The sequence below is a fragment of the Brienomyrus brachyistius genome, chromosome 1, assembly GCF_023856365.1.
Source record: "Brienomyrus brachyistius isolate T26 chromosome 1, BBRACH_0.4, whole genome shotgun sequence".
NCBI lineage: Eukaryota > Metazoa > Chordata > Actinopteri > Osteoglossiformes > Mormyridae > Brienomyrus > Brienomyrus brachyistius.
In genome coordinates, this window is record NC_064533.1 from 44,494,423 (window position 1) to 44,519,472 (window position 25,050).

At 43.9% G+C, this 25,050-nt stretch overlaps 2 protein-coding genes across 7 annotated transcripts in view; one reads left to right on the top strand and one right to left on the bottom strand.

Annotated features, from left to right (window-relative positions):
* Positions 1-23,054, bottom strand: part of LOC125718031 (plakophilin-4-like) — an 88,832-nt gene extending 65,778 nt beyond the window's left edge. Inside the window, exons 1-2 of the mRNA XM_048991544.1 lie at positions 22,883-23,054; positions 1,520-1,653 (exon numbers count right to left, since the gene is read on the bottom strand). Of these exons, the coding sequence (XP_048847501.1) occupies positions 1,520-1,653; positions 22,883-22,943 (195 nt within the window). The 5' untranslated portion in view covers positions 22,944-23,054. The remainder of the gene's footprint in view (positions 1-1,519; positions 1,654-22,882) is intronic.
* A 150-nt stretch (positions 23,055-23,204) lies between these two features.
* LOC125750031 (coiled-coil domain-containing protein 148-like) overlaps positions 23,205-25,050 on the top strand; it is a 30,057-nt gene continuing 28,211 nt past the window's right edge. Inside the window, exons 1-2 of one of the 6 annotated variants that reach the window (XM_049027282.1) lie at positions 23,206-23,276; positions 24,668-24,727. The gene's annotated coding sequence lies outside the window, so the exon portion shown is untranslated. Of the gene's footprint in view, positions 23,385-24,664; positions 24,728-25,050 lie in introns of all 6 variants that reach the window. The other 5 variants (XM_049027275.1, XM_049027298.1, XM_049027287.1 and 2 more) reach the window with 5 other exon arrangements.

Sequence of the window (25,050 nt, forward strand, 5' to 3'; positions counted from 1 at the left end):
ATTGTATATATAAGATTATTATGTTAAGTCTGCAAGTATTATACTGTACGCCAAGGTTTTAAGATCCTCTGTATTCTCAATATGTGATGTTTGTGTAGACACCCGCGACACGAAAAATACACACCGCTCTTCATGACGTCAGCGTGACAGATGATAACCTTGCCGCACTCGGAGCCCGGCGGAAAGCGACACGGCAGCGACTCTGCCATGCGCCCGTCTTTCCTGCCGCTTCTGTCCCACGGGGCGCCCGGGCGGATAAAAATACCCCAGAAATAACGAAAATATCCCCACTCCTCCGCAGAAGAAAAGAAACCCTACCACTATTATAAACATTACAGCAAACGTGTGTAACAAAAAAAAAGGGGAGAACCAAAGGAAAAAGTGAATGAATGGAAAGTCAGACTTCAGGAGGAATCGGAGAGGGGGTCTGCCGGCGCATCGCGCAAACGGGGTGGGACTCACTAGCACCAGGCATTAATTAAACGCAGCGTGGGTGCGGCGGTCAAACTCTGTCAGCCTGTGGGCCATGGCAGGGAGGGGATGCAGGATTCCTGCGGAACAACGAGGGTGGTGACAGAAAGCACAGGAGCACCAGCCTTCTTAGGGCATTCTGCAGAGCCAGAGACACGAGGCCAGAGGTGGTGCTGGTGCAGGGAGGGGGGACAAAACATGCACTGAAACCCAGGCGGGTTCATCATGGGTCTCTGTGTGTTTACGCAGAAACAATCCAACACTTGTGCTTTTTTTACTTCGAACAATTACAGGAAAATCTCCCCCCTCCGAGTGGCTAGTGATTTCCTGCCTTGCTTTTGGGGGTCCCGCAGGAATGACCTGCACATGCATGGGGCTTTAGGTCTAACCTCCGGGATCCTGAACACGAAACCCTTTCGCACTACCCCTCCCCTCTGCAGGTGTCATCCATCACAGCCCTCCATCCTGTTAACTCTGTAACCAGGGGCTGAAGAAGGCCAGCCCAGAGGAACGGGGCCGCGGCCAAGCAAGATGCGACGAGGAATCAGCCCGTCTCTCGTGCAGATCACGAAGCCGCCGCAGACACCGGCATTTCCTCCTTGTGGAGCCCATCCGTCCTGTTAAAAACACGCACACACACCCTCCAGGAAGCCGGCCGCGAGGATAAGAAGCCTGCCCTGCGCACGACAGCGGCGACAAACGCACGTTGGGGGGCGAACGAAAGGAAAAGGAAATACATACACAAACAAACAGCGCCTGCAAGGTAAATCCGGGTTGGATCAGAGAGCAGGGGGAGAGCGGCCAGCTGCGACGGCGGTGTGGGGCTTGGGGACCGTGAACGGCAAGGCAGTGGAGCAGACAGATTAGCCAAACAGTCCAGTTTAGGTCCCAAGAGCACGTGGGGTAGGAGCCTGTAACGTGCTATTAAATATCAGCTTTATAAACAAAGTGTCAAATTTTCAGATGTTTCAATTGTGGGCACTGGGCCAGCGGTCTGACCCCCCCCCTCCCCACCCCCATCCCCACCCCAGCAGGAGACAGGTGGTACCTGCTCTTTGACGGAGGCCAGAATGTTGGTCGCGATGCTGTGGGACTCCACAGGAGGCCCGGGGGGGCCCTCCCGGACGGTGCACAGCCTGTCCTCCTCCTCAGCGAGGGGCTGCTCGGGAGCTGGCATCACTCCTGGGGGGGGGGGGGGCACAGAGCACACGCGTGGTTCAGAGGACCTCCCGGCACATGCATGTGCAGCAAAGGTACACAAGCTTACTTGCCCATGTATATATACACTGGACATACATCAATACGAGAACGCCCATTAACTCCCACTTGTACAAAAACAAGCAAACGGATGCTAATTATATGGTTTGGGTATATGTCGACCCCCCCCCTTGCTGAAACTGCAATTAAATCGACTGTGTGTGAGACAATCTGTGAATGATGCGATACGCACATGGGTGCCAGATCACCTTCCAAAACACGCCGCATGTCAGCTAGGCAGCGGGGGGGGAGAACACATCACTGTCTGTCCCCAATATGCTGGGGGGGGGGGCAGGGGGAGTACAGAAACAACGTATCAAAACTGTAAACACCTCCGACCGTGGATTGGCAGCACCGTGAGGATGACTCAGCTCAAGGTGAAACATCGCAGTGTAACAGAGTGAGGTGGGAAGCAGTAGAGGGAAGTGAGTGAGCAAATATACTACACATTAAGGTAAAGTGCCTATTTAACAGGAGATGCAAAATAAATAAAAGCAAAATAGACTGAAGGAAATCACTGACCGTCTGGAGCATATGATACTTCAAAACAAAAATATATATACAAACATACTACATATTACGGCTGGCGATATAACCTCAAATCAATATTACGATTAATTTTACCTCAATTATGATTAATGAATATGAAATATGATTTTTTTCACCTCCATATTTCTTTGACAAGGTTGGCAAGGTTTTTATTGTAAGCATGCTCAACTATTAAAGCTGGGATATTTTTTGTAATGAAAGACTATATCTTTATGATTTAAAAATAACTGAAAGAATCACAGAGAGAAACTATTTATGGTTATTCATTGAATACTACGAGCAACTGAAATCAAATCACAAAATCGCTTGAAATGAAAATGTCTTGTGAAAAAGGTCACATTTTAGTTTTAATGTAAAAAGCAAGTTCCATAAAAAGTAGAAAATAAATAGTTTGCAAACAAACTGTTTACAGTGATCATGTCTGTCTGGGGGGGGCGGCATGGTGGTGCAGTGGTTCGCACTGTTGCCTCACACCTCTGGGACCCGGGTTCGAGTCTCCGCCTGGGTCACATGTGTGTGGAGTTTGCATGTTCTCCCCATGTCGTCATGAGGTTTCCTCCGGATCCCCACAGTCCAAAAACATGCCGAAGATAATTGTAGTTACTAAATTGCCCGTAGGTGTGCATGCGTGAGTGAATGGTGTGTGAGTGTGCCCTGCGATGGGCTGGCCCCCCCATCCTGGGTTGTTCCCTGCCTCGTGCCCATTCCTTCCAGGATAGGCTCCAGACCCCCCACGACCCAGTAGGATAAGCGGTTTGGAAAATGGATGGAATGATGGATGGATGGATGGATGGATGGATGTCTGTCTGGGTGAATTTTATCACTATAAGAGGATGACCATTGTAACCCATTTTCTTTTTTATGTCTCGGGCAGATTACTGTCTAATTGATATCTGTTTATTTATTGCACAAATATAGGGTAATAAAATGGACAGTGTTGCTATTTACTGAATTTTAATGGCTTTCTCAAAATACAGTACAGCTGTTTCATATGCTTTCCAAATTACAGTACTGAATTCCAAGTTACAGTACACAAATTGAATTATTGAACTGTGCATAACTAAAATATGCTATAATACAGTACAGTACTGTACAAAATATATACCTTATTGTAGTACCGCTACTGCATCTCTTTGGCTCATGTTTGGCAGTTTATCATACATTTAATGAGTCTATATTCGTAACTGAGAGAAAACGACTTTCTTCTTCCCCTCATGTTTTCTGTGCACGCCGCATTAGCCTCAGGTAACTAGCCAGAAGCAGATGGGCTACCGCAAGTAGGCAAGTAAAAAAAAGAGGCTAAAGAATTACCATAGTTTTATTTTTTTTCCATGTTATGTATGAAAAGTCCCAAAATGAACACTGTAAGTGGACTACTTTATTACTATAAGCATATTATTTGAACAGTATTTTTACAGAATTGATTCTGTCTGGAGCATTCTGATCTATATAAGCAGTTGATCACTATAACCATCATCACTATAAGCGGCGGCCACTGTATTTTAAATATTGCTAGTGTTGAAACCGACTGATGGCATTACATTTGGTAGCTGAAACCGTTTTTCCGCAGTGTTTACATTTGACCTCTGTTTGTTCAGTGTCGTCTTCATTAAAGCCACAATGTGTCCTAACGACGGACACAGCATTTTTCTTTGTTCTAAGCCGCTGCAGTTGTCATGGGGTTCTGGCGCACTACACGACGATCCTCCCTTGGTGTGGTCTGTCCTGGAGGGCCAGAACCTTCACGACGTATGTGGGTGCCCTCTCATGCCCACTGCTTCCAACATCGGGTGACTGTGACATCTTCATGCCCCACATTCCGGGCAGTTGTACGATACGACCCTCAGCCTCATGCAAACCCACAATGTGACCCCTATCAAACTCCGTCACGTGCTGGTAATGCTGTCTAATGCATCTATGAGGCATCTTCTGTGTCTGGTGTCTAGACGTGCCAGCACCTTCCAAATCGAGTTATTTACATGCCCATCTCTGGTCTGCATGTGTACCAAATTACATTTCACCAAATTCACTAAATACAAAATTCACCAAATTGAACCATTACTTCTGGGTCCTTTTTAGTTACTGAGTATATATACACGAATACATACATATACGCATAGATACATACATACATACACACAAACACACACACACACACACACACACACACACATATATGTATATAAAACTGTAAAAGATTAGCAGCAATTTGCGGCACCAGAAAATAGCACAAAAACGAGCAAGTTCCCCGGATCCTGCTGACTATCGCCATACACACCTTGTCTTGCTACTGAAGTCTTTCTCACACAGAACTGAACGATACCCTTTGATTTCTCCGTTTGGACATCAGACAGAGAAAATGTGAGAGGGGGGGCGATGCGTATACTTCTTTGAATTTGTTGTCTGAATTGGCCGCCGCGAATAAAGAGCTCAGCCTTTATCGGAATGTCCAGAATCTGCCGTGGCCCAGGGAGCCTCCATGTGTCTGGAGGAAGAAAGCGGACATGCGGTCCTATACCGTGGGACACCATGGAAAGTTAGAGGGAAGTGCGACGGACACTGGCCGACTCGGATAGGGCCTGTCCATATCACTGATGACCGGCAGGCGGTGGCATAAAGATGACTAATGGATTAATGGATCGGGATTAAACGTTAAACTGGGGTTTTCTATGGTGAATGTATTGTTGGTTTGCCAAAAATAAAGTAATTTAAGGTGATTTATAATTAGGTCGACTCTGTACAAACACACTCTCTATACCAGATGAAGGAAATAAATTTGATTTTAATAGAAAGTATCAGAAGCAAACTCAGAGTCACGCCATGCTTGTAATTACCCCTGCCTAGCTACGTGTACACAGAATGCCTGTCAGTCAGACCTACTGCAATATATTAGGAATCTTAGGAATATATTACACTGTTGTGGTTGTTGCTTGGAAAATCCATTGCAAGAAATTACACCCGGCACAACCGCTTTTTAACATGCGCTGCAAGGGACATAAATGACTGTCATCCAGCGAGCCACACTTAAATAACCATACTTAGAGAGCATGTACTCAAATGCAAAGAGAATCAGGTAATGGTGAGATGCTGCCTCTCACAAAGAATCATCTTTTGGGATACAGCAATGGCTAGTCAAGCATGTCGTCATAATGACTGCCTTTCCTGCAATGAACGCCCAGCCTCGATTCATTCTTGCTGAAGTTGTTATTGGTGCAAGAGCAATTCTACCACAATGTCCAGGGGTGCTGCTAGAGATTTTGGGCCCCATGAAAGCATATCATATTGGGCCGCCAACCAATTATGTTCTACAGTTTTCAGGGCCCCTGTTACTCACGGGCTGCTGTGATCATCCTAACTTTCTCCTCTTTTACGATGTCCTTGACAATCTTGGGTAGGTTTGTACTGGAGAATAAAACACAGCACAATGAAGGATAGAGCACACCCCCCCCAATCCGCCCCTGGACCAACATTGTCTGGAAGTCAGCAAAAATGTAATAAGACAGCAGCTTTGAAAAAGGAGCACAGTATCTAATCGCGGAGAGTGTGAGGATTGTAAATACCATAACCACCAGGCAATTAAAAGGATTTCAAATGCAATTACTGAGGTTTCCAAACAGCCAATTGATCAGCATTGTAATGGTTTAGGACAACGTCGCTCCAAGGAACCACAGGAAGTCTGTTTGAAGGTTAAGATGATGTCTCATTACGCACACTCATTTCCTCTGACTAATCCTACCGAAAAAAACAGGCTTAATTAAAGCCAGAGTTCAAACCATCCCTGTTCAAAGCACTTTCCCTTCCTCCCTTTCAGAACCAAAGCCCAGTGACTCCTTTTCTTTTCCCAATTCCCAGTTTCTCTTGGCATGTACTGGGGTACTGGGCATCTGCCATGGCTCACCATGGATGCATCGGCAAGCACCTCTTGAATGACGCCGTGACCGGGAGGTAGAGGCACATAAACACAGTCAGGATCCCTCCAGCTGGTTTCTACAATGGGTGGCAATGGTAAAAGCCCCTGGGCTTCAGCCTGGGTAAGCCTGTACTTTAAAGCACCTGCTGGTACACTTCATCATGTCGTCTCCCTGCTCTCGGATCCCCGCATGGGTAAACGCAGCCCAAGTTCTGCCCAGATATTTCGAGGGATCAGAGCAAGCCGACGGACTCTAAGGGTGTCATCCGAATGGTGCTGTGGACTTAGACATTGGCAAGGCAACACCGAAGCCCCCTTCACCACCAGAGCAACACGCTCCAAAGAAAGAGTTACATAGTGAACATTATAACTGGTGTTGTCAGCTGTTTGGATGTATTATCTTTAAGAACAACACATCCACAGAAGTAAGGGAACAAGGCTCCTGCTGTCTCTAGGATCTCCACAAAGAAGCTTTGTCTGGAAGTCTACCAGTAGGTCACATCTTCTCGCAACATCTCGCCATCTGACTCTTGGCCTTTAACTCCATAAACAAACGCAATAAAAGAAAAAATGAAGATGATGGCCAGGGACGTGGTGGGACAAAAAAATGGGCGTACAAATAAATAAATGCTTTTGATTGTACACGGCACAAACTGGACATTAAGACACAGATCACGAGCACAGCAGGTCCAATCTGGCTGTAGAACCTCCAAGGCAGCGGTTTACGGTGATGGAACCGGCCGCAATGGCTCGTGGAGATGACAGAAACAGGAAGGCCATGAGGACAAAAAATAAACAAACACAAATAAATTAGAGTCATACTGGAGGAATCACCTGAAGATGATGCAAAGGCTCACTGGAATAAAAAAAATAGAGGGAAAGTTAACCGGAATGGCGTTTCAAATGTGCAAAGGCTAATCTGAAGAAGGTGAGCTGTAAATCTTAAATCTTACAGGGAGCCAAACGAACTGCAGCTGAATTTACATCTGAGGCAAGACCTCAGGTAATTCGACAGCCAGCTTTTTGGATGGTGCATAATCTGGATGAACAGGAGTTCCAGTGGTGGGTGAGGTTGCTCATATCAACAGGACCCCACTGGTCTGCTTCAGCTGTGCCTGAGCAAAATCTCCCTACAAGTCTTCGTCTCATTTATGCTGTCAAGACACCCTGCTGTTCCTGTCAATAAGGTGGATTGCTTTTAACGGCGCACAGCTGAAAATTTCAGCATCTCTTATGCAGGAGGATCCTGGCTCACGGAATATAAAAATATTCAGTCGGTCTTGATCTTAACATGTGAAAAGATGGCCTAATGAATCTCCCCTGGAGTCTGCCCATAATCAGACGTGTAAGAAGACGGGGCTCCAACACTTAGACACAGAAAGGGCAACCATCCACTGTCACTGCTCTGCATATCCTGACAGCAAAAGAACAGGCTAGCTGGTAACTGACAGTCACTGCATGTACTGATGGTTTTCAGCTGGGGCGGGGCCACTGGGGCACTTACCCCAGCCAAAAGCTGATTGGCACCTGGCGTGCCTCTCCCCAAGTCAAAACATATACTTTTAGCCAATGATAAGGTTTGGTCCCTCTGCAAAAATTATAGCCCACCATAAAAAAAACAATCCTACAATCATCCATGGTTTTCAGACCCCCTTTTCTCCCTGCTCTGCAATATCAGCTTGGGGACACCATTTCGAGGCATAATGGGACATCCCTACCTGAGCCTCTGCTTTAAATGAATCCTAATATTAAAAACACAGAATAAACTAGGATTTCTTCATTTTTTTTCTCCCCACAATAATTACGAGACGGAAAATATGTTCGCAGGCAAAAAAAAAAAAAAACACCTCACCCTTACTTGTTCATTTTCTCAGGCCTAAGTGTACGGAAAATGGTCTCTGGAGCCTTATCTACACCTGAGACCTTACAGCGCAGTGCGGAGCGGGGCGCACTCACATTACTCATTCAGCACTAACGCTCGGAGCAGCGCCGCAGCCCATTATGGCAATAAAATAAAAAGAACAAACGCGCTTATCAAAATCACCCACGACAAACGTTCGCCGGAGCACAAACCTCCAGTGGAACGCAAGATACACACCCGAGGTTCCCTTTTCTCCTCCTCTACAGCCCACAGTCAGAATTTCTGTCTAATTTCCCAGAACATGACACGAGTTCCCCCGTGGGGCTGTTACTTTGCAAACAAGTGTCAGGTGGATCTGGTGATGGCAATGACCAGGGGAAAAAATGAAACTATGATGATTATTCCATTAAATTAATAATACAAATAAAAATAGAAACAGAATAGGCAGCTTTTCCAAGGAAGTTAAAAAAAAAAAAACAAACAGGCAAAGATTCAAGGATTCAAAAGGTTTGTCATTTTTACTAGTACAAGTACAATCAGATTCTTAACATGTGTATTTCCTGCAGATGACAGCACATGAGGATAACACTTAATAAAATAAATACAAATAGGAATATGTACGGCTCCATTTAAGAGGCTAAAATTATTTAAATGCGCCAAAGCTCTCAGGGCTAAGCAATTATGGTGTCCAAGCAGCCGGCAGAAAATGCACTCCCATGATGCCAGGACAAATTTCCCTGGATCCGATCGAGGAAGCAGCTATGCTAGCTACTGAAATCAGTTATGAATTCGTACTACGGGAGAATAAAAAAAGCAAGCTCTGGCATAAACTAGATATGCAGTATCTAGCTAGGCAGTATAAATGTTATTTCCTCGGTCCGTTTCAGATACTGCCCATCCAGCAGAGGGCCACAGCGTGCAGCGGAGCCTGTCGCATGCAATGCCATGCACAACGCACGAGACCCTAAACCTATGAGTGCAACCGGGGGGTTCTCTTGGTAGATTATGCAGATTGGAGGAGGGGCTCAATTGCTTTTGCCAATCAGGCAGCGGTTCCCCGCAGTAGAAGGATTGCAACCGAGTGTTGCTTTTGCTGCAGATATTTTTTCGTGCATTTAAAATTTTACAAGCATGTGGTGGAAATCTTCTTGCGGACCCCTCTTTGGAAAGTCCTGATGTATAGCTTAGGCTGGGACTGCAAAAGGACACCCAAGTGCTCAGAGGAGATGGCTACCATGGAAAACATGCAAACCCCACACCCACAGACACGAGGGGGGGGGGGTCACTCAGACCCCAAACGTGCACCAGCTACCCGCGGGTTAACAGAGTCCAATTATATCCTGGCTTCTCCATGTAAAGGCTCCACATCTGCCATGACTCGTGAAACTGGATGTAAGTATATATTATCGGTGCAGCTCATTCTAGAAATAAGAAAGAAAAAGACAAATTCTGGCATACTTTCAGGTAGGCAACGAAAATAAAATTCACAATTTAGTCATTAATGAGCAAAGTCAACCAAGCATAGCCGCTTGTGATACCCTTTGGCCTCCTGCTCAATCACAGGAGATTCTTCCGTTTTATTCATTACTGGACTCCACAATGCAGGCGGGAGTTATAAGGATTTTACAGACTCTGGCACTTTCCATCCATCCTTTCACCTTCCATAAGTGCTTATCAGATACAGAGTCTCTCTGGGCCTGGAGACTATCCCATTAAGCATAGTACACATGGCAGGGGACTCCCTGGACTGGATGTCGGTCCATCACAGGGTACATTGTGAGACGATTCACGTGATTCACATGGTCTTTGAGTCATCAGAGGACGGAGAATGTGTGAAATCTGTGTGCACGGAGCCAGGGGAGAGAAGCGAACACATATCCCCAGATGCATGAGACCACAATGCTATTCACTGAGCCCTGGAAGGGAGACAGAAATAGCCAGCTGACACAAGGATTTCATTTACATACGAAAAAGACTAGCTAAAAATTCAACAAGCTAAAAAAACAGAGAAAACCTAAAGAGGCCCTGAATCCCTGAACATATTACACGTCAAATGATTTCTCTTCCTTCTATAAAGCCAAGAATAGTCGACACATGGCATTTTACATGTGTGCTCCCAGCAATTCAGCAGAAAGGGTGGGGAGGTGGGGCTGGAAACCAACGCTTGCTACTATCGTGTCGTCCTGCGAAGGAAGACACATGAGGCTTTGCATTAATGCGTCCAAGAAAAAGGCGGGCATTTTAATTCGCACCCCTGCTGGTTTTCAGGAGAACCTGAGGCAAATCTCTCAGCTTTCAGCTCACGAGCATGTTAAATATGAGTATAAGCCAGAGGCAGAATGGACGGTTGGGTTGGAGCACCAACCAAGCATTCCAAGACAGAGAAACAGTGGTGTCAATTCTCAAGCACCCCACTCGTCGTCCGTCAGTGCTGCCCACAAGCCATCCTGACTCTCTCATTCAGAAACCAAAACTGGGGAAGTTCGTTGAATCCACAACTCCAACAGTGTTGATCTTCTGCACACCTCAGCTTCATGAAAGATCCCCAAAGAACCTAATGGAGCCCACAGGCATTTGGAGGTTTTTTGGTGGGCGGGGGGGAAGGCAGGCATGCTAAGAAGGCCCATGGTCAAATCCATAGTTCACCATTGGTATTGTGACAACCACTGTCAGAGCATGACAGAAATGCAGAGGAAATGAGGACAACAGATAAGAGCTTTAACACTCATGGCAACTAACGCAAATCGGGCGCAATTGCTGTGGGAAAAAGAGGAGAAAAGAGGTAAGAAAGAAAAAAAACCCACAACCAGATGAATATGACTCTGGTAACCAATTCCCACAGTCCTGTAGGATTTCTAACTTTCTGGCAGTGAAAACTGAGGGACATAATTAAAAATAAAAAAAATGAGCAGGACGGAGTCTCTTCCCTTGGCAAGAAAGGAGACAAATTCAGTTTAATCAACGTTACAGCCCAGCTCATTTCACATTCAGGTTGTGAAGCAGTCAGTTCTCCCATTTCCTGGAGCAATGGAACATTTATTATATTTCAGGACTTTAAAATGTACATGGAAACCGATTTATGAAAATGAAAGGATAAAACTCGCGCCTCTAAACCATAACTTAAAAGAGTCAGCTGGGATGTCAATTAAGACGAACTGGGATGCAGCCACGGATACGGCGGACCGACAGCCAATCAGCTCAACAGATTACACCCAGAGATAAGCTTGATCGAATCTTGAGGACACGATCGATTGCAACTACAGTGACCATTCATCGGTAGCGGGTTCATTCGAGTCGATTAGTCCCTATTTCTAGATGAAGAAGGCAAGAACGGAATTTAGCGATTTGCCCATTATGCAGTCACAGATCCAGATAACGTCTGGATGAGATCTCCCAGTTAACGAGTCTCTCAGTCAGCAGGAGCTAACTTATACAACGTGGCTGTGACTATACTACGGGTGTCGGTTGCAGAATCCTCATTCCACGAACCCCTCCAAGACTGCCAGTCATCCTACCAGCATCCAATTTGCAAATCGCTGCTTTGATTGGTTTTTTTCAACGGGGAAACAATCTCAGCGAGGAGCCGCACCATCCGTATCTGCACAGATGCCCAGATATGGTAATGGAAGCGGCCGCGATAACAACCCACACTGTCGAATAAAATCAAGGGCCTTAATTAACTGCCACTGATGCCTGCCCCCTGGCCAAGATGACGGCCGTGTTATGTGTCCATCACACATACACACACACACAAATGCTAATAGAAACAAACGCCATTTAGCTCTGGGAGTTGGTTTTCACCGGACTGGGTAATCTGGGAAATTATATTTCATATGTGAAAGAATCTGAATGCAAACCAGTGGGAGGACAGCGCAGCAAGCGCCGCATTATCAGCCGACTATATTAGTGCCGATGATTAACAGCCCGGAAGCTCCAGAGAAGATGTGTGACGGGTCACTGGGAAATGTACATCCTTTCATCTAGAGACCGTCTCCAGCGATGATGTGACAGGACAAAAGGTTTTTAATAACCACCGCATGTACAAAGGATAATTACTCACAGAATAAATAAAAAAAAAAAGATCGAATGAAAACGCCACCGACGCACTCGGGAAGTTGGTGAGTGCGCTGTGGTGCCGTGATTGGCCAATATCTCAAAGGTGGGCGTGGTTCAAGGTGTCTTTGGCCCATGTGTCCCGACAATGGGTCTCACGGAGGATGAAGGATCCCCTTTCAAGCGGAGCACCAGTAACCGTATTAAGTGGATTCCCCTTCAGTGCCGAGAGCCCCCCCCCCCCCACACACACCTCTGGCACACGCTCATGTGATACATTAGGATATAAATCGCACAGTGTGTCTCATTTCTTGTTCAGATGGGGCAGAATAGTAAACAAGAAGACTGTTTTTTAAAAGCTTACAGAATCAAACTCCCCCTCCCTCATCCCTGGGCATCCTTCAGTGACACTGCGAGGAACGTTGGACCCCCACAGATTGTTCTAGTCTCTCCCCCCAGTGAGACACAGACTATAAAATTCCATCTTAGAACCTCTCAAACCTTGTCCTTCTAACAGAAAAACAACAGCTACTCTGCTCTATCTGTGATACTCCCCCTTACAGCACCACTAAGACAGCGTGAATTCTTGACAGCTGACCTTAACCCTTAACAGCTTGAACGCTATTTTAAAAATTCAGCCGAACATGGACGGAGCAAGGACTCTGCCAGGCTGTCTCCTGTCTCCAAGGTTAATACGCTTAATACATTCATTGTACCTCATGTGGGGGCCTTCGTCTCTCAATGGTCCCACAATCACGGGCAGCGATAAGCCGAAGCACACGAAGGGTGAAGCGACGAGATAATTATTCCCTCTGCAGTTTATGCTAGATCCAGTAACCTTCAGCGCCGAAGGCAGAATGACAGCCAGCCACACATGGGCGCGTATATATCACTACACTAACGTGGAAAAGGCCTGCCTTCAGCTGCTTGGCTTCAAAGACGGGTCCAAGCAAATATGGGCTCTAATGCCAGACAACTCCTTTTTAATGCCAATAAACTGAGCTTTGGTGTTGAAACTGCACTTTAAGGTTCAGGGGCTGCTCACAATAAAGGTAAGACATTATTTCTGAGCATGCTACAGGACAACTGGGAGAGAAAGTAATCAGGTCAGTAATAAGGAACACCTTCAGGGTTGTGGGCTTCACTCCCATCCTGACTCTCCTTGGTGGGGCTTGCATGTCCTCCTAATGTGTGTGTGTGTGTGTGTCGTTCAGTATATGTAAGTGTGTGTGTGTGTTTGTGTGTGCGTACCTCTTTCCTATGTTGAACTGGAATGCCATCAGGATATCCCCAGCCTTGTGCCCTGTCCTTCCTGGACTATGCTGAAGACCCACCATCACTCTCTTTTTGGAGAAGTAGATGAAAATGATGATGATGTTGATGATGATATTATTATTATTATTATTATTATTATTATTATTAGGTGCCTCCAAATCAATCACAGGTCAATGTGTCACAGGTCAAAAATAAACGGCAACTCTCCGAAATGCCCTGGCTTCTGTCTGGGTCTTCTGCCTTCTTGGCATGTTCAATGATCTCACGATTGAGTACTTCATCCTTATGTGGTTCATCCTAGTCCAAATTTTACCATCAACTTTACCTGGCATTAAGGCCTTTTCCAACACACTGGGTCTTCTCTTAATATGTCCAATACAAAACAGCAGGATGACTGGATAACACATAAAAAAGGCATTAGTCAGTAATCAATCACCCCAAGATTCTTTTCCCAGCTGCAAGGGAGTAGATCTGTGCAACATGTAGGAGTTTAAATCAGGGTAAAGCACTTAGATCTATGAGCCGCAAATCATATAGGACAAATTCAGAAAATAAAACTTCAAGTTAGCTATACTTCTCAATGTGTGCCTTAAAAAAAATTTTTTTGTTCAATGAAGAAACAGCCAGAATTCTGGCCATTACCACTCCCAGAAAAGCCAGAAGAGAAACCGACAGCTTGGTCTCTGATGCGATAAGGAGAAGGTCGGGCGTTTCGGTTCATTTGCTGTTCTCTTTCCAAGCGACTGCACGAATGCTACTTTGCTCGAACACTTGAGCCAAACTGAGTCCCATTCAAAAAAACTTGCGATAAGGGCTTTCTTCATTAAAAGTAACCTATTCTCATCTTCATCATCATCATCATCATCACTTCACCACTTCTCCTGCTGAGAGTCACGGCAGCAGCACACTGCGCCAGTCAGACCTGAGCTCACGTCGTATTTCATCCTCGGGCTGCCCAAGCATTCCCAAACCAAATAGGCGATATAATCCACCTAAGCGTGTCCCATTTGGACATCGACCGATTCTTAAAAAAAGACAGCAAATGATACAGGTACCCATCAACTTATATTTCAGACGCGAGGACACAAATCAATCAAATATACTGTTTAACATAAGATACAATATTACACACACTTAACTAAACCTCTATAGTGGCAATGCAATCGGCTTGTTTTGGGTCTTGCTGCACAAAAAATGTCCACTATGTCTGCAGCAGGTGTCTATTGATACATTTTTAAATGAAGGCTTTCATGGGATCTTGGAGGCAAGTATGATCAGACATTATTCTATAGGACATAAGTAGATGGCGGACTGTACATATCTGACAAAGAAAATGGTTCCTTTGACTCAAGAAACATAAAGCAATGAATACTAACATCAGTATCTGCATTTATAAAACCTCTTTAGGTATATTTCATGGTATACTACAGCCCTAACACTGTAGCTCTGCCGTTCTTAATACCTTAGCAGGCACAAAAAGGAACATCAGAACCATTCAACAACTTTCCATGCCCTTATACAGAGTTGTTAGCAATGCTAGCACGGTTACATTTTAACCAATTGTCACGGTTTTGGGGCATTACCTGGAGAACCAGAATTACAGGTTCCGTTATGGTTTCATTTTCAAGTTCAGAGCTGCCTCTGCGCTTTTTTCAACGAGGGGCCGTAGGCGTGGGGAGACGCACCAAGGGGCTAGATGTACGCTACCTTGTCCGTTCCGGATGCTTCCATAGAGCCTCACGCTTTGTGGGAACACAAGCCTCCCGGTCACCTGCAGGGGATTCCACTGTCAGAAACTTAATACTTTACCCGACGCATCAGATTTCAGCACAGCAGTCACGACGGAGGACTCCCGCCAGAATATCTGACCACGCAAGGCAGTCAGCCCTCCGCTTTCACTGCCAGCACTCTGGTGTTGAACAAAACAAAATAGCAACCCATCTGTTGACTGTCTCCGGGAATTAAGAATCATCATCGGCCATGGTCAGCCATTTCACATCTCAGGTTAACAAATTAGGAGCTATTTGTTGTCACCTATCTATACATCTGGTTGGGGACACCTGTGAGCAATCTCAGCAGGGGTAGGTGAAGGGGCAAGGGCAGCCCACCTTGTGGCCTCCCTCTAGCACCAGGGTTGATTCTATGATGTAAGCTGAGTCGCATAAGAGGGGCCATACCGAAGAGGCCACCCTTCTCTTCATTAGCCAATGACGTCCTTTAAACTGGTAAGTAACAGGAGTAGGGGCAACTCCTGGGGCCAGTCAACTTTGAACTGGGGCCAGTGCCCGATGTCCCAGACCATGCAGGCTTCCTCAAGAAGCTCCACAAATACGACAGAGAAAGGACATGCGAGGACCCGGTTCAGCACACCAAACACAGACAAAAACAACCCACAAAATCCACCCATGCATTTCCGTCCAGATGCTACCCTGGCATGCATGAGGCAAGATGCAAGATTCATTCATAATACGCTAACACTTCATATAAGTAAGGCTCTCCGGATGCATTCATAAATCATTATAATGTGTTACATCTACATAATAGTCTGGCAGGCAGTCATATGTATCCATAAACACCAGTCTTGATATGAATAGGCTACAAAAAGAATTATAGGGCTTTGTTATACTGCATTAGATGTGCGTTTTATGGATTTTAACAGATGTGTCACCAATGAGATTACTTCGAACAAGCTGAGGGTCTTTCATAAAAAGGGAGATATTACAAAAGATATTACAAAGATAGAAAGATATTCCAAAAACTGTTTGAGAATGAGTTCTCAGACTAGAGGCGACGGGCAGATCCATTGTGTTGATGATACGCAGAGGGGACCTTGGTTACTTCAGGCAGTATGTTGATCTACTACATATCAGATTCCCTTGCGACATCCAGCACATGGGGCCAAATACATGTTTCCCACCTAATGACAAGAAAAAGGTAAAATCTAGAGCTGTGTGGCAATCCTATTGAAAACGCTACAGAAATTCAGATAAACCTTGTTCTTGTATGCATGCGAATCCCTAGGCAAGCCGCTGGCGGACTGCACCAATTCATCTTGTGGGGGGGGGGGGGGGGGGGGGAATGCACCAGAGAATTTCGCAATTGCACCTTTAATTCCACATCCAGGGAAAATTTATCAGTAGGGCAAACGGTCAGAAATACAGTAGCCCACTGTAGATTGACTTGGGGGGGGCAAGCAGGTGGGGAGGCCAGGTCCACTGTGCACCTAATCTTCAAAAATCGCTGACACCCCCCCCCATATTCCACATCACTTTCATCCCGCCAAGATTCCGGCTGTGGAGAGTGCCAATAGGCTTGCATAGGCTTGCTATACTCTACCTAATCTGCACGCGGGTCTGGGAAGAGACATGATTTCATGCAATGCAAGTGTAACAAGGTAACTGTAATTATAGCAACATGTCACTATGGCAGCATATCAAAATAAGTACTTAACCAACTTGATTTGTGATTAAATCAGGAACACTTCTCCTTCAATAAATGCGTAATTATGCTACTGAAACCTACATTCAGGTAAACATACTTTAAAAGAAATAAAATGCACATTTTCAGGGTGCATTTAAGTAGAAATGTAGGTTGGAATATCTTAGTGCTAAAACTGAAATACAATATATCTGTACAGCAGTGGAGGGATGAAGTATTTCTTAGCAATTATAAAAAAGAATTAGCGAGCACAGAAATAAAAAACTATTAGCAAGACAGTCAGATATTTAACAAGAATGAAAACCCAGGTCAAGAGAATATGTAAGTCATACGTCGCAATAGAAAAACAGGCAAAGAAATGGTGCAAAGGTGAAATCAAACTGCTTCCAGCACCTGTTCTGAGATTCAAAATAACTTTTGAAAGCGTAGCTCGCAGTACGTGAAGACAACTACAATTATGAGGTTCAAGGGAATTTCACTTCCTCACGGACTAATGCCCTATCAAGACATCAGAGAAAGGCATAAAGCAATTAATCAAATACATTATAAGCATGCAATTTAGCAAATGAATCCGTTTCAATCTATATCAAATAAAGAATATAGACATAAAGATGTAGCATATATATATATTGCTTATGATAAATAACATGCAAGGTCATCTCCAGTCCAGATAAAATATGTAGTTATTAAAATTTTAATGTACAGTAAAACCTCGGATTGAGAGCATAATTCATTCCAGAAACGTGCTCGTAATCCAAAGCACTCATATATCAAAGCAATTTTTCCCATTAGAGATAATGGAAACGCAGATTCGTTCAACAACCCAAAAATATTCCTAAAAAATAATTAATACAAAATATAAAGTAAAAATACATAAAACAAATTAACCTGCACTTTACCTTTGAAAAGAATTGTGGATGGTGTGAGGGAGACGAGAGAGAGGAGAAGAGGAGGGTTGTTTTGTAGGACGACTTTCACTATAACTAACGGAATCACAATCTGCTATCTGTTGGCTCACTGGTATCTTTTTCTTTTTGTGCGACTTTAACAAGGAACCTATCCAATGACAGCTGCTTTTGTCTCCTTTTCGATTTCACATTGCATTGTCGTTAAATAGATTCATCGCTCGCACTGCTACGCCCTTATTCGGATGGTGCTTTTCTACTAAATTTTGATTATTTGAGTGAGATGCGCCGACTGAGACCAAGCATGGGAGACGATTACCCACAATCCCACCGTGAGAGAAAGAGAAGAACCGTCAGCTCAGTTGTGATTACGTGACACTAGGCAGACAAAGCATATACATAATACTAGTATTGCAAGACCTCGCTCGTTTTTCAAGTTAAATTTTATTTTAAAATTTTGCTCGTCTTGCAAAACACTCGCAAACCAAGTTACTTACAATCTGAGTTTTGACTGTATTTAAAACTGAACTTCATAAGAAATAGTATTTAACATGGTAAACAAGTGTTTTTGATAAGATGAGAAAATGGGAAGAAGAAAAAAAAAGACTGCCGTTCAGCAGCGTTCTAAACACTTATTTATAAGAACACTTTTGCACATAATGAATAGGCACTACATCAACAGGAGATCACAAAATCTTTGATTAACCCCATTACCCAGAAATACCATTTAACTTTCTGCCCATTACCGACAGTTACTGTTGATAATTTGCGTCTATGCCTGTCGAAAACAAGGTGGAAAAGCCCTCATTGTCTGCCTGGAAAATTCATACCCAGTTTGCGAAGTGCATGGATTCCAGATTCAACCAAAAGAGCAGCAATGCATACTCTATTTACAAGGCAAAGTGCACTGGAAGTGCGCAGCGGAAACCAGATAGTCCAGTGTGAAGAACTAACTTGTTCTCTGAAGACCATAACCTGCAGGTGTTCGAAGGGGGAAAAAACTGAAAAGTAATGAGCGATATTCAATATTTCTCATACATAAGAAGAATTGCTCTAAGATAAACAGCAAGTTATTTGAATTTCTATAGAGACCCGTGCCAATGTAATACATTTCACCAGTAAGCACTCTGGATATCGCAACATCTAAGGTATTGACATTTAGAAGAACAAAAGGTGCATTTTAAATCCTACTTAAAAGAACCAAGCTGTTATCGTAAGCAGTACAGACACTCCTATGCAAAGCTGAACTAGCTATCTGATGTCAAGACTTGCTACGGATCACCCGTCCCAAGCCCAGGGTCAAATAAACTCATAAAACCCTAAACTCCAATTTGACACCAAACTACAGTGACTAACATATTCTGAGAGGGGGTGTTGCTCATCTCCCTATGCAAGCAAAAACTTGTCAAAATTGCCAATTTCGTACCCGAGTTAATTGTAGGGAGTTATTCGATAGCATCTACAATATCTACCATCAACGTCAACAACACTCAGACTGAAAATGACATAGCACTCCTCATTGCATGACCAAGTCGCCTTGCAGACCTAAGTGGTTAATTTACCTGAATCACTGCACAACTTGCTGGCTTTGAGGACATGACGACGCGGCCCAGGAGACTTAGCCTATTGGAAACCCTCCGGCAAAAAGCTAACTTTATTATCCATGCCGTTAGTTGCCACCCCGATCTGAGCAGAGATTCGAGACAAGAGCCACATATGCCTCCATGACAGAAAAACACTGAAGGAGCAGAGCAGCCTCACAAGGGAATTTTCAATTCGCCTACTTTGGGTGGGCTCTTCTAATAGACTGCAATTGTGGTGGTGTCCAAGAGGGTGGGAGTGTGCAGATGAGAGTGAAATTAAATAGGACCAAGCAAACACATGGTTCCCACTTTAAGGTGAGGTTACCAAACAACCAGAAACATGCAGCAGGGCTAAGTGATGATGAAAACCACGGCTTATACTACAGCTTCTGCCTACACAGTAATACTGCATTACTCGGCTCTGTAGCAGTACTCAGCACTATGAATTAAATTAATAGCTGTGTGATGATGATGTAGGCCTATCAACTGCCTGGCTTTTACATCAATTTGGACAAAAGCATGTGCTGAATAAATGCAAATGCAGTACTTAGATATATCATTGAACTTTCGTTTCCTAAAAATGACTAAATGTAGGGCAAATTTTGCCACCTCCATCCAAGACTACAATCTTCTGTTTCACCCTTAAAATACATAGGTCTAAAATTGGCCTCACGAATTTACAACATACTTTGAGTTTTTTTCATTACAATCTCGATAATCTCGAAAAACCGTTTTTTTATCTCAACTAAATATGTAGTTATGCAAATATATTTCGTTGAGTTTTCCTCTCAAAGATTACAGCAAGAACGCAGTTACTGAACAACCGAGAAAACAAACACATCTGTACTGTCAATGCTCTGTATGAATTTCTCTAAGATCGCTAGAAAGAGCTACATTTATCACAGGGTCCAAACTCAGAATATCGCTCCAACGGATTAACCGATAAAAATTCTACTTCAAAATTCAGAAGAGGAACCGGGCAGTCTTCCCCGTAGTCCGGGAAGAATAAAAATATATTGCTGATCTGCCTCTCAGCACCACATAGGACATGCAGCAGTGGGCTCGTTAGAGCTGCCTGTAAAAGTAAACGCGCTCCTTCGGATTACACGCGGCAGCTCGCGGCTCCATGCGTACAGCGCGAGCTGCAGGTGCGAGCCGACGCGCGGAAGTCGACCTCGAGAAGAAGCGCGACACCTATACATGAACGGAAGACGACGGCTCATTGTCGGTGCGGTAAGCACGGGAAGGATGCTCTTAACTCACTGTCACATACACTGTGGCATTTGCATATTTTGCACCTCCCAGGTCACAACATCTTATTTCGTAACCTTTTATTACATTATTAAAGATGGGGTGGAGATAAAAGGGTCTAGTGTTATATACAATGTATAGTCATCTATACAGTACAGTACAAATACTAGCAAATTACTACAAGTGTTTAAAATCAAATGAGAAAATGTACTGTACCCTGATCTTCATGGGACAGGTTTGTTTGCCATAAAGGTGAAAATATGCATGCAGGAATATGTTTTAATGACAAAGTAAGCAAAATATTTTACTACTGCAACAATACTTTATCAACCAGTATTTTGGCACGCACACCGGCTTTCAACAGACGCAGGCAGCCAAATCATGTAAACATCAATCAAATCAGCTCAGCAGTTTAAGGCCATACAGGCTGGGAAGAAGAAGAAAAAGAAACTTCTATAGCCAATACTGTTAACGGCTCTGATGGGAAAGAATAAGAGAAGGAGGGAAAATATATTTCTCCGCGAAAATCTTAAGTCAATTTGCCCCGAGATTAAAATTCACTGCAAAACACACATCTCAGCGAAGCTGGAGGCATACATTTTGAACACAATTGAAAAAGGAGGACGAACAGAATCACAATGCATGCTCCTATTCCTAATGCCCGTTCCCACGTTGAGGCCAACTGCCGTACTTTAATTCTTGTAGTAGATTCTAGAAGACACTGCGGAACATTTGAAATTTAGCAATCGATCTGAGAAGCGGCAGAACAAATGAGAACAAATGGACTTTACACTAAAACCAATGTTCGATTCTTGAATTTTTTTTATAAAAATCGTCCAATCAGATTTACGGCAACACTTTATTAGAAAGGAAAGGGTAGCCCTTTACATCTTTAAAAGTTGGAACTTCGCTCACTATAGAAAACAGACTGCGTTTTGGTTATAGCTTTTTCCAACAGGTGTTTTGGTGTGCGTTGTGCATCAGTAAATATCCATCTGTAAATTGCAGCATCAGACGAGGTGTGCTAACGCAAGACAATTGATAGTTGTCTAGCTGAAAGGTAAGTTGCCTCGTGGAAGTGTGCGATAAATCTAAGCGCTTACAACTCACTGCATAAAAGAAATCTTTACTTATGCCATACATATTTCAAACGACCAACTGCGCAAATTGCACGTATAGTACACGGGAAAGTTGTGAATGTTTAAATTAACCTTGAAATACGGGCGGCAAATCGAGAGTCCTAAGCCGTACAAACCAGAAAATACAACTCTGACAGTTCTGCATGGTGTGCAACTGATCGAGCAAGCGAATACACGATAGGGGGTGGGGTAGATGGGGGGGGGGGGGGGGTAATGCGGCGTCGCCTCGAGAGTGCAAGCCCTGCGCCGCAGCCAGCAACCCTAAACAAAACCCCGTCTTTCCGTCTATATCCGTCGAGCGATACTGTGTGAAATCCGAACAGTAGACTCTTATACGAGTAAAAACCACTGGTTATAACGTACAACAGCTGCATAAAAAGAGCCAGCGAACAGCGTCACAAACTACTCAGTTTTCTCTTAAACGAAAACTTGCATTCCTCACACAAGGGCATCTTTAAACACCGTTCTGCAGCTGGCAAGGCAGCACAGAGATGAGGTCTGAATATCTCTAAATGTCAGTACAATTTAATACGATGTGTATACTGTTAAAAAGTTGAGAGATGATGATACGCACCATGAACTTCATGTCTGCTAATAAAAGGCAAAAAATTGCCGACAATGATAAAGATAAACATGGATTGTGCCTGGATATGATACAATATGATACAGTGTTCGAAGGAAATGTAATGCAGCAATACCACTGCGTGCCCCCCCCCCCCCCCCCCCATACTCCCCGCCTCTGGCGTTATACTATCTAGCATTCCTGGGATTCTTGCAACACAGCACACCTGCCTATTCATTCAGTTACTATTCAATGCAATCGCTTCGTTGTGACAGCGCCAATGTTACAATGTATTCGAGGCAAGCGCCAAAAGCTTATGAACACCCGGCGTATTAAAAGTTATAATTCAGAGAAAATCTGCCAGTGAGATTTACGAAATGCCGCCCGACCTTTATCAATCAGCAAACGGTATAAGTGACAATGCAAAGGTGACTCTAGTGTAGCCTACTTGGTGACTCGTGTATACTCTGCATATCCGCAAATAATGCGAATAACGATGTAAACTTAATGCAAAGCACATCATGCACAAATTTCATCACATGAAGCCCAGTCGAATCTCACAACCACTTCGGTGCTGTGCCAATTACACGATTTCACTTCGTCCGAAAAAATGAAACAGGGATCTTACCTTGAGGAGGAGTGCAGTCACCGTAAACCGTGGGCGCTGGAGCGGAACCCCATCGGAACATGCGGCTGTAGTTATGCAAATATATTTAAGATAAACGCTGACCCCGCTCCCAGACGTTAAGCGGTCTAATTTGCCTCCATGGCTCAGAGCGAAATCTCTGCTTTCCTCGCTCGGCTCTACCAACTGAGGGAGTACAGTGATGCATGACGTCAACGTGATGGGAGCCAATCCATTGGCCACGACGGAAAATATCTTGAATTTCATTGACAGTCCTTTTATTAAATCTACCAATGAGGATTTACATGCATGTTTCCTTGGTTACCAGATTTGTCAACCAACAATTAGTGCTTGAAGGAGGAGGCTGTAATTCGGTAATTTTTTAAGAAATCGAAAGGTAAACGTTGTCTGTAAATAGGATTAATTGTTTCAGATCCAAAACGGATATCAAATCTCTTCGTTCAGCCTAACATTACTTGGTACAAAATGTGCATTTACAATCCAGGTACTTAGCTGTGTAGTGTAATCGATTCCTAGCGGTATGTGTACCTCTTAGTAGTACAAATGTTGAAGTTATATAGCAATAGCAGTGCTATTAAAGAAATTAGTTGTATAGTATGTTAATTCGTATGATCGTTTTTTATGTTTTAAGGTCCATTAGTATTTTGTTATTAACTGGTATTTATGCTGCCTGAAAAAAAAAATGCGTTGCAATGGTAATGGTAGCCTCGGATACGTCAGTTGATCTTTGGTTTCTCAATGTTTTTTTTTTCTTTTATAATAAAGCTGAAACATTCCATTTAATTTACTGTTTTCTATTGTTACATTAATCCTTGGAGACGGTTGCATTACTTTAAACAGACTCGATTTAAAGGTGTATCCGTTTCAAGCAATGTTAAAATCATTTTGTAACATGTACCCGATAGGTCAGGGTAACGTTCTTTAGGGCTGCCTCGAGGAAATTATATTGCACAGAAATATTTCAAACATTTCGCTTCTCTCTTGATATAAAAGTGGTCAAATGAAGTTAAAGCCTATTATTAACTTGAGAATGAACTGCTTTCTAAGTGGTTAATTTCGTATACAATCCAATTTTCTTACAGCAAAACGGTACAGTCACGCGACCTTGCTCAGGATAAGCGGTTGTAAGATGCAATTAACTAGGAGCAGTCAGGAAGCTCGACAGTAAATCACTACCTTAATGTAAAATTGAATCCCGTTGGGTCTTATAAGAGACGAGTCGCTCGTTATTTAACGTGTCATGCTATTATGAGTCAGCATTTATGTACGCTCCGGCGTAGCGGCCTTAATGAATCGTAATCTGGGCTAAACATGCATAAATCAATATCCAAGAACCACAGGTCAAAACACAGCCAAAGGAAATATTAAGAACACGACTGTAAGAGTACAGGATTGGGGATGCCTAGAGTCTATCCAAGGCTGGAGAAAACTTTGAATGTGATTCCAGTCCATCACAATACGCTATGAGCTGTTTAGAGATTCCAGCGAAGGGGCATAACTTTGGGTTGAGCATTGGGGAGGTCTCCATCCATTCTTAAGGGGTCCAGGGGGTGTATTGGCTGGTTTTAATTATTGGGGAGGGGCATTACAAGCCCCCATAATTGACAGACATGCCTGTTCACCTACCTACATAGGCTAAAACCCACACAACATGGGAAGAGGAATCTGTCCTGAGAAGCACAGGGCACAAGGAGGGGACACCCCAGAGGGGATAAATGTCATGGCAGGAATGCAAACACTGTGCTTTTATATCCATCTGGTCAGCAGGTGTGCAAGCTGTGAGCAACAGAGATGTGCATCAGTTCTTAACTTGCCGTCACGATAGCGGTGAGTTCACTCTCAGATTTTGGAAATTTGATCCCCACACAAGGCTGACATTCCTGCATGCGCTCAGCGTACTCCATCCCATTCTTATTCACACATAGTGACTCTGAAGTTCCGGAACATAAATCACCATGGAAGTATTCTGGCTATGACAAAAGAAAAACAATGATGGATGTTACTGTCTTCATAGATATTTGTTTGGAATTCAAGGGGTGAATAGTTGACTGTTTATATATTTTTTGCCTCACTTTGCTTTTGTGGTTGACCAGCCACGCCCCCCCATCCCCACCCCTTTTGAAAATGGAGGAATTTAATGTCTGCAATTA